This window comes from Carex rostrata, chromosome 26 (assembly GCF_964058835.1).
Source record: "Carex rostrata chromosome 26, lpCarRost1.2, whole genome shotgun sequence".
NCBI lineage: Eukaryota > Viridiplantae > Streptophyta > Magnoliopsida > Poales > Cyperaceae > Carex > Carex rostrata.
In genome coordinates this window covers 7,492,084-7,505,712 of record NC_135943.1, presented here as the reverse complement: position 1 = coordinate 7,505,712, position 13,629 = coordinate 7,492,084, and the positions used below count along the sequence as shown (strand labels likewise).

General features: G+C 36.2%; 2 protein-coding genes and 2 pseudogenes across 7 annotated transcripts in view; 1 reads left to right on the top strand and 3 right to left on the bottom strand.

Annotated features, from left to right (window-relative positions):
- The window catches only part of LOC144544659 (SLH domain protein), a 100,927-nt gene that overhangs the window by 25,504 nt on the left and 61,794 nt on the right, over positions 1–13,629 (bottom strand). The gene's annotated exons all lie outside the window — the stretch shown is intronic.
- LOC144544658 (rust resistance kinase Lr10-like) lies at positions 567–3,189 on the top strand (annotated as a pseudogene). Its single transcript, XR_013508289.1, has 4 exons — positions 567–766; positions 1,059–1,604; positions 1,750–1,773; positions 1,896–3,189. The product of XR_013508289.1 is annotated as a rust resistance kinase Lr10-like (transcript).
- On the bottom strand, positions 3,293–7,625 carry LOC144544293 (GTP-binding protein BRASSINAZOLE INSENSITIVE PALE GREEN 2, chloroplastic-like; annotated as a pseudogene). The gene is made up of 4 exons (XR_013508198.1): positions 7,545–7,625; positions 5,189–7,132; positions 4,191–4,354; positions 3,293–3,843 (listed from the first exon to the last, which is right to left on the bottom strand). The product of XR_013508198.1 is annotated as a GTP-binding protein BRASSINAZOLE INSENSITIVE PALE GREEN 2, chloroplastic-like (transcript).
- On the bottom strand, positions 7,027–11,907 carry LOC144544661 (kinetochore protein). Of its 4 annotated transcripts, none has more exons than XM_078293207.1 (14): positions 11,619–11,907; positions 11,285–11,456; positions 11,149–11,179; positions 10,980–11,074; positions 10,586–10,720; positions 10,286–10,448; positions 9,905–10,191; positions 9,663–9,779; positions 9,081–9,217; positions 8,891–8,997; positions 8,700–8,779; positions 8,443–8,582; positions 7,810–7,897; positions 7,027–7,723 (listed from the first exon to the last, which is right to left on the bottom strand). In XM_078293207.1, the coding sequence occupies exons 2-13, from the start codon at positions 11,306–11,308 to the stop codon at positions 7,831–7,833; spliced, it is 1,383 nt and encodes a 460-aa protein (XP_078149333.1). In that variant the 5' UTR covers positions 11,309–11,456; positions 11,619–11,907; the 3' UTR covers positions 7,027–7,723; positions 7,810–7,830. The 4 variants fall into 4 exon arrangements, 3 of the variants coding, with proteins under 3 accessions (XP_078149333.1, XP_078149332.1, XP_078149334.1); XM_078293206.1 differs by having other exon boundaries at positions 11,285–11,453; XM_078293208.1 differs by having other exon boundaries at positions 10,980–11,068; positions 11,285–11,453.

Sequence of the window (13,629 nt, the reverse complement as noted above, 5' to 3'; positions counted from 1 at the left end):
CTCCTCAAAATCTTGTAAAATATAGTCTGGTTCACATTGCAAAACATGTTATCAGTGACAATTGAGATCCATGGAGCTTGATTATTTAAGGGGCCTGCATTGAATAATGAGAAGTTGGCTCAGTGAATTTGTAAACAGACTAATATAATGCGAGGGTTTGGATTTGGGATTCTGAGAAATGTGGTTAGTCTTGTTTGTTTGTGTACCAATGTCAAATTATGTTACTGGGGGCAGACAATTATAGATGGTTAATTTGATGTATTTGATGTAATTTTGTTCGTTGCAAATTAAAGATCATTCTTATTCGGAGACTAGGATGAAGTCAAGTAGCCTAACCAGTCAGCTTTGGACAACCAATACGGCTAGATATATAGGTCAAGGTCAATATTAGACAAAGTCAAAAATGTTGGCTAGTAACAGCTAGAAGTTGACATATCTAATAAATGAATCAACGAAACCTCTTTATAATTACTTGTTAGGTATTCATCTTCACGTACGGTTGCAAGTGGGGTTCTTCTTTTGTCATTAATTTTTTCCTCTTTGCTTTTTGGTTGTTCACTTTGTTCATCTCCTTCAGCAGCAATGCATCCACTCATGATACTAGTCTTTTCTCTTCACCTGCAAAGTTGGATCAATCCAGCTTATGGAAAAGGTGAAGAACATGATTTTTTTATGAAATGCCCTCCTTCTATGTGCGGAGATGGCAGCCCAAAGATCAGATATCCTTTCCGGCTTTCAACACAACCTTCTTATTGCGGAGCCCCAGGTGAGCAAATGTTTTCTAGAATGTTAAAATTAATTTAATTAATTATAAATTTTATTGTACAATGCAAGTAATGACCGTTAGTTAGTTTGCCAATCCATGCTGACCTTTTATTTTGGCAAATTGTCAATGCCAATACTACTACTACTAGGTAACTACACACCTAGAGGACTAGTTCTCCATTCACAAAACATTTATTGACTCTAAATATGAAGGAATTCTCTTCTTAAACTCTTAATCATTTGTAAACAAAAGGGTGATATTCTTATCTTAAATGTGCTCAAATTATATATAGGCATGGAGTTGTTTTGCTCAGGAAATGACACCATTCTTAAACACCATGTGGGCCGGTGCAAAGTTCTTTTGGTCGACTACGTCAATGGTGAAATTACGGTTGAGCTTGGAGATGCATTCTCCTTGTGCCCTGTCAACAATCTCACTTCCATTAACCTCACTACTGAAATTTTTCAACCTTATTTTATGACCAACATGGATATAGTGAGATGTCAAAAGGACAAAGTTAACCAGTCAGATTCCTTTTTCTCTTCTCAAAGTGGACCAATTCCATGCCTAAGCAACGCCACTCAGCTCACATATATGGTGGATGGGATCTATGCAGCATCAAGTTTGCCTTCTTTTTGTGTGGTCTTGTATAACAATCTTACAGTACCATTTACAGACAATTGGATTCATGATGATTATTCTAATTTGGGGAAAGGATTGGTGGAACATTTTAATGCAACGCTTGTATATTATGTCTCTGGTGTCACTGACGAATGTAAAATATGTGAGGCAGAAGGAAAACAGTGTGCAGCAACCAAATCATTTTGCAAGCATAATAGTAAGTCTAAATCTCTTTCAGCATAAACTGGTTAATTTTGAGTTGAATATATATATAGTATTATTTCGGTTTACACTCGTACGTTACGTTAGTCTTTTAATTCTACATTATAATGTCTTGAACTAACTCTTTTGTTTCCTTGCAGGTCGAAATGGCAAGCTTATAGGAGGTAATATGCTAGCTAGTTGATGCATCTCTATTTTAAATTTAGCTGTTACATATGCAAATTTAATTGGAAGTTAATTTCAACAAAATACCAACACCATTATTTTTTCTTTGCTTCCTTTCCAGCAACATCTGCTACCGGATTGGTTGTGCTCTTATTACTGGTCACACTTCTATGGTATATATCTAGAAAAGGCAGCGGTAATGACTACTCACAACACGAGGAGCTTCTTGCCAAGTACGGCAATAAGCTTACGAGATATAGCTTCCTTGAAATAAAAAAAATTACAAAAAGGTTCAGGGATAAGCTAGGCCAAGGAGGATATGGAAGCGTCTTCAAAGGCGAGTTATCAAACGGGATCCATGTTGCGGTAAAAATTCTAGAAAGATCTAACACAGATTCCAATGGTAAAGATTTTATAAATGAAGTGGCAACCATTGGAACTATCCACCATTTTAATGTGGTTTTGCTCTGAAGGGAAGAGGCATGCCCTGATTTATGAATTTATGCCAAATGGATCACTAGATAAGTACATTTCTATCAAAACTGAAAACAATGCCAGTAGTAGAGCATTCCACATGGAAACATTTCTTAAAATAGCAACTGGAGTAGCTAATGGCATCAAATATTTGCATGAAGGATGCAATCACCGAATTCTACACTTTGACATTAAGCCGCATAATATTTTGTTGGATCATAACTTAAATCCTAAAATTTCGGATTTCGGCCTAGCAAAGCTGTGTTCAGATGATAACAGCAATGTCACCATAACAGCAGCTAAAGGAACCATAGGTTATATAGCACCAGAGGTCTACTCCAGAAACTTTGGAACTGTATCATATAAATCAGATGTTTATAGTTTTGGAATGCTGATACTGAAAATGGTTCTTGGTGAAAAGAATATCCAACCCAACTTGCAGACTGATACAGAGGTCTACTACCCTGAGTTTATTTATGAAAAATTAGCTAGGGGAGAAGATTTAGACTCTGCTATTGAGTTTATATCAACTACTGAAGCTGACATCGCAAAAAAGTTGATTATTGTGGCATTTTGGTGCATACAATGGAATCCAGTAGAACGACCACATATGACGAGAGTGGTGCAGATGTTGTCTAGTGACCTGCAAAACCTGGAGATACCTCTTAAACCTTTCGCTTCATAGTGTAGCACAAGTATTTTTAAAGTTTAGATTGTCAACCAGAACAGCAGGATCATTTTGTGGGCTTATTTGGTCCTATGATAGCTACACTGTACTATATAGAGATTTTGAATGTAATAGACATCTAGAGGTGCTGTAAAAAACTTTTCTTCTTTAATACAATCATTACCTGATGGCTCCTCCGTTAAACATCTCAAAAAAAAAAAAAAAAACAGGATCAGTATCAGGATCAGGATGGCATATATTTAAAGAATGATGTGCAACTATTTGTAGGGTGGCATGATTAAAGATATACAAATAAAAAATGTATTTTTGAAAAAAGAAGACGAAAATAACAGGTAATAGAACTACGGACATATACCTCACTGACAATTAATGCATTTTATTACTAAAATAACAAATAAGATCACTGCTATGTTCCTTTTAGCCAACCTATGAGAAAGGCATATGCATAGTCTCTAAATACATGACCAATAAAATTCACTTAGAGCACAAACCTCACACAAAAATTTCTACAAACACAAGCCAGCTAAGGACAACAAAAATAAGAATTTTAGACACTTGCCTCCAAAAATAGTTCTTCATCTTCAATTTGTTCTTCACGTTTTTTCCTTGCCTCTGACTTTCTCTTATTCTCCTTGCCAATTAAATCAGAAATTGCTTGAGGTAGCAAAAACCCAGGTCGTTCTAAAAATGGGGCTCGGTCAAGAACCAGGGGTTCTCTTTGTACCACCTCAACCCCAGCAAAAGTCCATAAAACAACTTTTGCTTCGCCTTTTATTCCAAGAGAGAACCACCCTGCACCTGACACAGCAATGTCTACACTGTTGACATCCCAGCTTGTGCCACAAACTTTGAAGTCTCTTTTTTTCCAGTCTCCTAGTTCGGCCACCCGATCCTGTCCAATTGGTGGCTATAACAGCCGCACATGCTAATTAGGCATGATGTCAAAGAGTAACTTTGGGTTTCAATATATACTTTTCAGGTATTGAACAACAACATATCTCTGATTGGGAAACAAGATGTCTGATCCAGTACATACAGAAAAGAACTTCTATAGGTACAAAGTAATGGTTGCAAACCAGTATCTAACTCAGGTAAGGTAATCCATGATAAATACCAGAGCAACAAAACACATGATCAACTATAAAGTTTCCCAAACCCAAAAGACTAAAAAAAACAAAATATATATATATATATATATATATATATATATATATATATATATATATATATATATATATATATATATATACTTACCTGAAGTCTTGCACCAAAATGGCTTTTACACAACTCATCAGCATTATCTATCTTACCCATGTGAAGAGAGATGCTAGGAGAAGCCCATACAGTTATGTAGATGGTCTGAACAGAGGCTTCAATTAGGTCAAGTCTCATCAAACCCCCTACATGCACTGTTTGCCCTGCCTGAATCAATTTATAAAAACAACAAGAGAAAAAATTGTCAATAAAGATAAACTCACAAGTAAAGAAATAAAGGGATGAAATCCACTGACAATGGAATTATTTGACGATCTTCACATATGCTCAAATCAATTCAAAAACAGTTGAAAACTGATAAAACAAACTATACGAGCGCACATCCTTAGACATATAAATAGCCTACATTTCAAATTTGATTCAATTTGCATATTGTCTCATGATGCATCACGGTTCATTAAATCAAAGACCATTGAAAAGTTCAAATCATTTAATGAATAGTAAAACATACATAAGGTCTCGTCATTTTTGTATAGGCATAATAAACCACGTAGATCACGCCTACAATTTTGCATTTCTTATATAAAATTTGATTCAGACAATTGTCAAGACTGTCAGTTTCTAACATGTTATCTGCCAATGGATGCTAACACATAAATAAAAGTATGCATTAAAACTCTATTTATGACTCTACGTCTTGATCCTCTTATACCATGAAATACATTCAAACTGTAGAAGATATAGGTTTTATTAAGAATCATGCCACTAGATAAAAGGAATACTACAAATCTGAACTTGAAAGACAAGGAAAATGAGGTTGGTACTAAATAAAACCCTGTTACTAGTACAATCTCTCTAATATTAAGAATCTTCTTTTTCTTCAATAAAATATTAAGAATCTTTTCAGAATATTTTTTTTATATTCTAAAAGTTAATTTAGGACAAATCAATCAAAAAAACTTCTAAAGCTCAAAGAAACAACATCTAATTCAACAAAAAAGTAAGAAGAAAATAAAAAGGGGAAAGAAAAAAAAAACTTGCCTTCACCCGATAAGAACGTGGCCGTAGGTCCTTCCTAATCTCAACCATCTTCTGCTCCTCCCTATACAGCCGATTCATCATCAATCCCGGGTGTAACAACCCGGGGGTGTCATACATCTTCACCTTAGCTGGCAAGATGCCTGTCACCCGCAATATCCCCAGAGTCGTCCCCGGGACTGCTGCTTCGGTCAACTTTGCAATCTTAACCCCTTCTTTTTTTGCAAACGCATTTATTAGAGTCGATTTCCCTGCATTCTGGGCACCCACAACCCAGACATTGCCCCGGGGCCCGGCTGATTGTTTTATGCAAGAAATCAAATTCCTAATGTTCAGATCCTTGTGTGAACTCACCTGGATGACTGAATCAAGCTTGTGGGCCCCATTAGCCTTTGCACGGCCACGCACCCAGTTATTTAGCCTGGCAGGTGATACTTGGGAGGGAAGCAAATCGACCTTTGTTGCTACCAAAATGAGTTTTGGTAATTTGCTGACTTTTGATCTGGCACCCTCTAATGCTTTAAAAAGGGATTTTGCAGCCACTTTAGGAAATGATCCATCAAAATCGGTGCAATCAACAACCATCACAACCACAGAGGTGGCACCTGCCGGTTTCATCAAACGGGTGGAGATGAACCGGTCAAAGTCAAAATCAGGAATTAGGTTTTCAACATTAGGATTTTTAATTTGGCCATAATTTCTCAAAGAATGGCACCTTGCACAAACTGTGACCATTCCAGCTTCCTGCTTTGCTCTTTTAGCCTCTTCTCTCAACTTTCTCTTTTTCTCTGATTTTGAGATCTTCTCCTTCTTTATTTTTTTTAAGTACTCTTCAGTTATGTTACCATATCCAACTCCAGGAGGGGCAAACCCATCCATTTCCATTTTCCTTCTCTCTTCCTCGTCTAATTCATCCCAATCCTTATCCCAATCAGTTTCTTCTTCATCCAAATCTTCAAATTCTTCAAATCCTTCATCGACATCAGAAATTGAAAATGACCCATCTTCTGATTCTTCTGATTCTTCTGATTCTAGAAATTGGTCCAAACCGGAAAACTTGAACCTAGACTTTCTTCTAGACTTTCTTTTAGATGAGCGCTTCTTGTTTCCCTTAGATTTTTCCCCAATGTTTTTGTCCATTTCAGATTCTAAAATCTCTTCCTCCTTGAAATTTGAATCCTGCTCGAAACCCCATTACCCATTTGATCTAAGTCTGATAGTTCAACTGTTTCTTTATCAAAATCATTTTGTTCCACAGAGGCACTAGCTAACTCAGCCTTTACTTTATTCTTCCTATCAAAGTTTAACGTTTTACCTTGGGTTGATTTCTTCAATGTTCCATTATCCTCCCAATCTGAACCCAAATCAATTTCTACAAAATCAGAGAAAGAGGCACGAGGCAACTCATCCATTACTTTATTCTTCATATCAAATTTGAACGTTTTACCTTTGGTTGATTTCTCCAAAGTTCGATTATCCTCCCAATCTGAACCCAAATCAATTTCTACATAATCAGATAAATTGTCCATTTCTTCATCGGAATCAGATTCTTCGGACAGCTCATTCACCAATTCATCCTCAATTTGAGAAAACTCATCAGAATCAGGCAAGTGAACAGCATCAGCATGAGCATCTTTAGATGTAGTAGGCGTTTTGTAATAACCAGGTAGATTAGGGTCAGAATCTTGCATAAAGACGCCACAGCCAGGGCATATGTGGCGGGTCAGATCCTCATCCCTTCCTTCACTAATGACTGGTTTCCTGCTGGATTTGGCAGCGGAAATGGAAGTGGAGTTAGAGTTACACTTGCACAAGAGAGGTAGAGAAAGCGAGGAGCATTTCCAGCAGAAAAGAGAGAAAAGGAAGGACGAAGTGTTATTGGAATGTTGAAGGAGGAATTGCGAGTAAGTGGAGTTACGCCTGATGCCGGTGAAGTAAAGGCTCTAGCCATGACTATGACTATGAGAGAGGATAATAGAAACTGGAGAAGAGGAGAGGTTTTGATAAGAACTCAAAATAAGAAGAGGGCCAGGCCTGGCCAGGGGTTTAAGGAGCGTGTGTGCTTCACGTTACTGGTTGGATAGGCCGGCCTGTTAAACGCACTTACTTATCCGGCCCACTATCCGTACGCAATTTGTTCTATTTCGTTTGTGTAGGCCTGTAGGCAACAAAACACTATCTTTTGTTTTTGTTTTATGAGAGTTCACATGTTTTCTTTGTTGCCTCTTTATTATGTTTTTATTTTATTTTTTTATCTCATATCTAATTAGATTTTATTCTCTCTCCGGCATACAAATTTCTTTTTATATATATCTGACAACCATACCTAGAATGACGTATTGAATTCCAATGCACTTGAATGATGTATTTCAATGCAACTTGAATTCCAAGGCAAAATCCTCTAGAAGAAAAGGATCCTAGAATGATGTATTTCATAAAGCACAAACAAATAAAATAATGCTTATATTTTTCATGTATGTACTGCTTTGCTTTCCCTTTCTCAAGTCAAGCATGCCAAATCTGTGCCTACTTTCCTGCGACACAAGTTAATATTCAAACTTTAAATTAAAGGATATATAAACCAATAATGATAAAGCTGAAAATTAGACAACAGATTTACCTTCACCAGTTGAAATTACAATCAGGCAACATCACTCGAGTAATAGTAACAAAGAATGATCTTCTCCTCTTTCACTATAACTTCTTTCCTGTTTATCCAAAAATAAATAAAAGAGATAGTTGCATTGTTCAATTATAGCTGGAAAATTCAGACCCCACTCAAGTTTATGCCTGAACCAAAATCGAGTTCTTTTTTTGAAAATGAATGGCCAACCTGACAAGAACCGAATCAGAATCAACCCAAGACTCAGCCACTAATCAGGCCTCACATGCACCTGACCTGAACCCTGAGTAAACCCAAGTCCCAAATCAACCTACCCGAAAATTCAACCTGGAACCCAATGACTCTATTAGATCTAGAGTTATCCACAGACATCAAGTCTGCATCAAATATGTCAGTGTAACTACCCAAATTACCCCTGAACCAGGACAAGATCAGGAGACCAACTTTAACCTATGTTTATACCAACCCAACCCCACAATTACAAAGAGCCCAACCTATCTTAAAGAGTTGTGCACCATTTGAGGCCTTTACTCCTATAATAGGATGTACATTAAAGAGAGAGAGAGACTGTACCATGCCAGCCACTGGCAAGCTTTCAAAAAGAAAAAAAGAGTGAGATAAAGATTGTACCACGGGGGATAAATGCGAATGAAGTTTCCGACTACAAGATCCACATTTTCACACATCTTTGGATTGAATATTACTGTCCTTTCCTTTGTTGCATCTCCATCCATGAACCCTTCAAATTCCTTATTGTCATCTAAAGGAAGCTACAGAAATGTACAAAATATATTAAAAAAAAAATGTAAAAAATCAGTAACCAACTCCAAATCATCAAAGAAATGATTTTAATAATATAATTAAATAATCAAGAAAGTTAGAGGAACCTGAAACAAGCAATGGCAAACAGTAAGACGACCCTCCAAAGATCTTGACATAATTTGCACTGTAATTGCAGTAGATTTATCTGGAATCGAAAAAATCAAGAAGAGAAATTGTATTTAGCTCATAAGCAATAATGTGAGGTCTGCATTTGTCCTGGTACATACAACTGAGTGAGAGTGTAACTATTACCTACCTATCTTGCTAGAAGAGATATGCAGTGCATTGAAAAACCTTGAGAACTCAGCATGTCTTTCTTTCTCAAGCTGCATCACTTGTAAAAGCCTTCCATGATAATTATTCCTGCTTGATTAAAGTAAAATCTTGACGTCTTATTTCCAAATGTGTATGCACAATAGTGCCAGAAATATGAACTATATGCATACCCTGATGGATTAGTTGCAGCAAGTGCAGGCCACGTCTCATTAGATGCATTAAATGTTTCCTGAAAGAGATCTGCCATAGTTTGCCTTTGTCCTTCAATTTGCTGAGGTAACAAACTTAACTTGTTCTGATTTAGCACCTGCAAAATCGAAATCAAAATACCTCAAAGTTTTGCATTGGAATATATAACCCCAAAAAAAGGATAATTGTCCCAGATGCAACCATATTGCACATGACCATGCAAAACCTGCCAAGCATATTAGAAAGATAACATAGATGAGCAGTAGGGCCACGGTACACCATGTGGGGTCAATTGACCCCACTGGAATTCTAGAAAAAAACCTAAAAGTTATATGAACTTTCAGATTCATTCCACAAAATGTATCTAAAATATTCTTAACTGAAAGTACCCTGCTAGCTAGATTTCTTGGCTCTGTCTGACTTAGATATTTTAATTATGAGAGAAATATTTGAGGTGAACTATTTGTAAAGTTTCTTCCTGACATGGTTGCATATCTAATCTTTTAGTTATAAGAAAGACATCTATTTTTTTATTTGCATGTAATCTTTTGGAAACCTCTCACCTCCTCATCACTACATGAATGATCAGCTATATACTCAGGTGGGTCTTCTTCATTTCCAAGTGTTCTCTCCCCTAAATTAGGCAATATTCTCTTTTTCTCTTCTCTATCTCTATCCTTCTGCACCAAATTCCACAGAAGAGAAAATAATAGTTTAATAGTTATAAAAATAATCATTGAAGGGTATGTATTTTGGTAATTACACTAACTTTTTATTTGATGGGTGAAACAACAATGAACTTTACCACATTTGAATTTAAAAAGGACGGGGTGCCATTGTTCCCCTGGAGACCTTCTAGAAGCTCAGCCATGGAAGGATATGGACCCTCCTTTCGCTCATACGGAATCAATTTGTAAGGTACAATATCATCTTCTTCGTTAATATCTTCTAAAATATCAAACTCTTCGTTTGCATATACTTTTTTGTCTTCAGTGCATGTGTTTTCTTTCTTGATTTTTAATTCTTGAATCGGTCGTTCTTGATTTGAATTTGAATGTATGGAGAACTTGAGCTTTGTCTTCCCTTTGTCCACTATTAAAAGTCAGATGGAAAATTGTAATATGGAAAGAAGCCATCTATGAATATCAAAATAACAAAACATTGTAGCAAAATGAAAATGACATACTAATAGTAACTGGCTTCTTGGGTTTGAAATCTAACTCGTCCAGTATTTGATTCCATTCCGATGCTTCGCTTCCTTCAAATCTATGGCTGCTATTGTATTTCTCTCCAACTGTTGAGGTACCACACTGGTATGCTAAAGAATTTTCAGTCACTGCAAAGTTATCCTGTTTATGAAACAATGAAATGAACAAATGATTCATACTGTAGCCTGTAGGAGTTATTTAATAATACACATTTATCTTTTACATGGATAGTACAATGTAGAATTCATATGAAAAAAGGTGGAAATGATATTAGGTACCTCATCAGAAATTGACTCATTAAAGGAATCACTGAGATGGTCATCTTTATACTGAGAGTGAGACTGGATGGGTTCATTTGTGTTGTCACCTGATTTATGGACACTTTGATAACAATCTGAGAAGCTGGATAAATTCTGAACAAATAAAAACACAATAGAAAAAATAAATTCAGATTTTGTTGTGCCTGTAATAACTATCAGTAGGCAATGCCAGATATTTAGACAGCATTTGAGCAAATTGGTACAGAATTCTGGCAAAACATATATATATAGTCTGATGTGGGCACAATAAAGTGGAAGAAAAAAAAAAAAAAAAAAATTGAGTGAGTTGGTAAGGGTAGGGTTGAATTTAGTGGTATGATAATGATAATGATAGCAGACATTGATTGATTACCTTGTTGTGATTTGGAAAAAGGGAGCGTAGTTTTTCAGTACAATCATTATCATACGTCACCTCATCCAATTCATCCTCAATATCTTCATCTTCATCTGCACGTACATGAGAAATTAAGGTACCTTCAAATCAAAATAAATATGAAACTAAAGTAAAGCGACAGAGAGACCTGAAAGGCTTTGATCAAAACCTTCATTTCTCTGCGTAAAATCAAAATAAAAATTATTCACGAAATTGACATTAAAGTGTGGTCTGGTCGCTCACGGGAGAGAGAAAGAGAGAGAGAGAGAGAGAGTGGCGCGTACCAGGAAAGTAGTTCGGCGCCTCATTAGTAATTGTAATCGTAATCGTAATCGTAATCGTAAGGCAGCTGAGCTATAAGAGACACTATCTAAATAGCAATTAGGGCAGTGCCTAGACTGATTGCAATTAAGGGGTAAACTTCCTCAATTCCAGATAGGCTCATTTGGTCACCTGCTAAAAATGGCATACCCACTGTTAAGTTAAAGGCAGTGTACCAGTACCTTACAGCCCGGCCAAGCAACCTAATTCAAACATTCACTCAATTCTGACAAGCATCTGGTAGTCGAACATTATTATACCAAAAGAAAATTGAGTTGGATATAAAAATTCGTATACCTTGGTGAAGTAGGCGTCAGTGGAGATCTCCAATAACTTTGGTGAAGTAGGCGCCTTAAAAAATCATTGCCGAGCCCTCCAATAACCTTGGTGAAGTAGGCGTCAGTGGAGATCGACGGAGGTGGATTGTCAGTGGACAGCGACGAGAGAAAGAAAGGCTACCAGAGATGAGAGCGACGGGTCTGTGGGCGGAGGTGGCAAGGACGAGAGGGGTGGATGAGAGGAGCAGGAGACGGTAGGGTTAAAGAGAGGCGAAGGGAAGTTGAAGGAGGCGAAGGGGACGGATCTGTGGGACTGGAGAGTCAAGTTCTAAATTTTATCAGATGAATTGAAGGGTAAAATTGGAATTACAAAAATACGTTTTTTATAATACACTTTTCAGAATAAAATTAATTAGATATGTATATTAGATGTAAAAATGGGGCATTTTGATAATTTTGATGATTTTAAGGTGGCAAATAAGTAATTTTAAGTTTTGAGGTGGCAATTTGATATTTTTCAAGTTTTGAGGTGGCATGGAGGAAATTTTCCCCGTAAACATATCACTCATCAAATAGATCAATTTGAATAGTTTAAATTCATTATTTACAATCTATTCGATAGATTTCGGCCATTTTTATTAATAACCCAAAAAAAAAAGTTTTTTACAAAAGTAACCCCAAAATCTGAGTTTTTCCAAATATAACCAAACCGCCAGGCATGCTGGCAGTCCAGTTCCATACCAGACCGCCAGGAACCTGGGCGGTTCAGTAGGGACTAGACCGCCAGCGTTCTGGGCGGTCCGCTTTTTTTTTTTTTTTTTTTTAGAGATCTGATTTTTTTTTCTTAATATTTTCATTTGTGAAGTTTTAGTTTTTTTTTCTTAGAGTATTTGCCAAAAAATAAAACATTTGATATATTTATAAGTGATGTCGTAACTCTTTATAACTTTCAATTGATTTGTCAGTTGGATATCACGAGTCTAAAGATAACACTAATTAAGGACTTGGCCTTGATTCAAAAAATTTCAAGCTCTGACAGCTTGTTGATTTTGCCCGGGTGGCACACTGGCACCGTCGCATCGGAAGCATCAGAATTTCAAAAAAACGTCGATTACGGCCTCAAAAATCCATTTGAAGTTTTCGTTCGATGGTAGGCATTAAAAAACAACAATTTTCAAACCATCTTAATAAATAGTAAAAAATTCAAAAAAATGTCAAATTTGGTCTCCAATCACATTTTAATATAGATTAAACATCTAACAATTTGGAATTTAAAAAAAAACGTCATTTAGGGAGAACCCCTGAGCATCCGAAGCATCAGAATTTAAAAAAAAAACATTGTTTAGTACCTCAAAAATGCAGTTTAAGTTTTCGTACAACGATCGGTATTTTGTTTAGTTAAAAGCCTAAGAGATTATTCAAGAATTATTTATAAACAGCCGACACTAAAGCTAAAAAAAATTCTCAGTTATTAGTGTCGCCTATTTATAAACAGCCGACACTAAAGCTAAAAAAAATTCATTTTAAGTCCCGCGCACCTCTTTCAAACGCACGCCTAGGGTTTAAAACATAGATAGCCTTCACTTCGCTTCATGCTTCTCTCCGATCTGATCTTCTCAAACCTAGCCGCTTCTTCTAGGCAAATACCAGAAGATGTGATGCAATATGGTCCTGCGCATGCTTCACAAAAAGGGGCGTAACTTTTGATCCGTCCGTTGGATTGGGCTGAAATTTTGCGGGCTCAGATTCGCGATCCGAGTCTTCCTTCATGGACTTTTGGTATAGTCTTTATAATTTTAGAGTTTTTAGGGTCTTTTATGTATCTTTTATGTATTTTCTGTTTTAGGGTTTGTATGATATTTTATTTAGGGTCTTTTATGTATCTTTTATGTATTTTCTGTTTTAGGGTTTGTATGATAACAATAAATGAGCAATTTGGATGATATTTTATTTAGTGAGTGTTATTTGTAAATTATGATGAATTATTTGATATCTTTGTTTTATATATAGTTCAGCAAAAATATATGAGC

Bases quoted from the DNA above. Each gene is read 5' to 3' on its own strand.
- LOC144544661 (XM_078293207.1), bottom strand. From the start codon at position 11,308: ATGAGGCGCCGAACTACTTTCCTG. The intron at 8,998-9,080 runs GTATGCATATAG...TTAATCAAGCAG, and splicing joins GCTGCAACTAATCCATCAGG to GAATAATTATCATGGAAGGC. The intron at 8,583-8,699 runs GTTCCTCTAACT...ACATTTCTGTAG, and splicing joins TTTGCCATTGCTTGTTTCAG to CTTCCTTTAGATGACAATAA.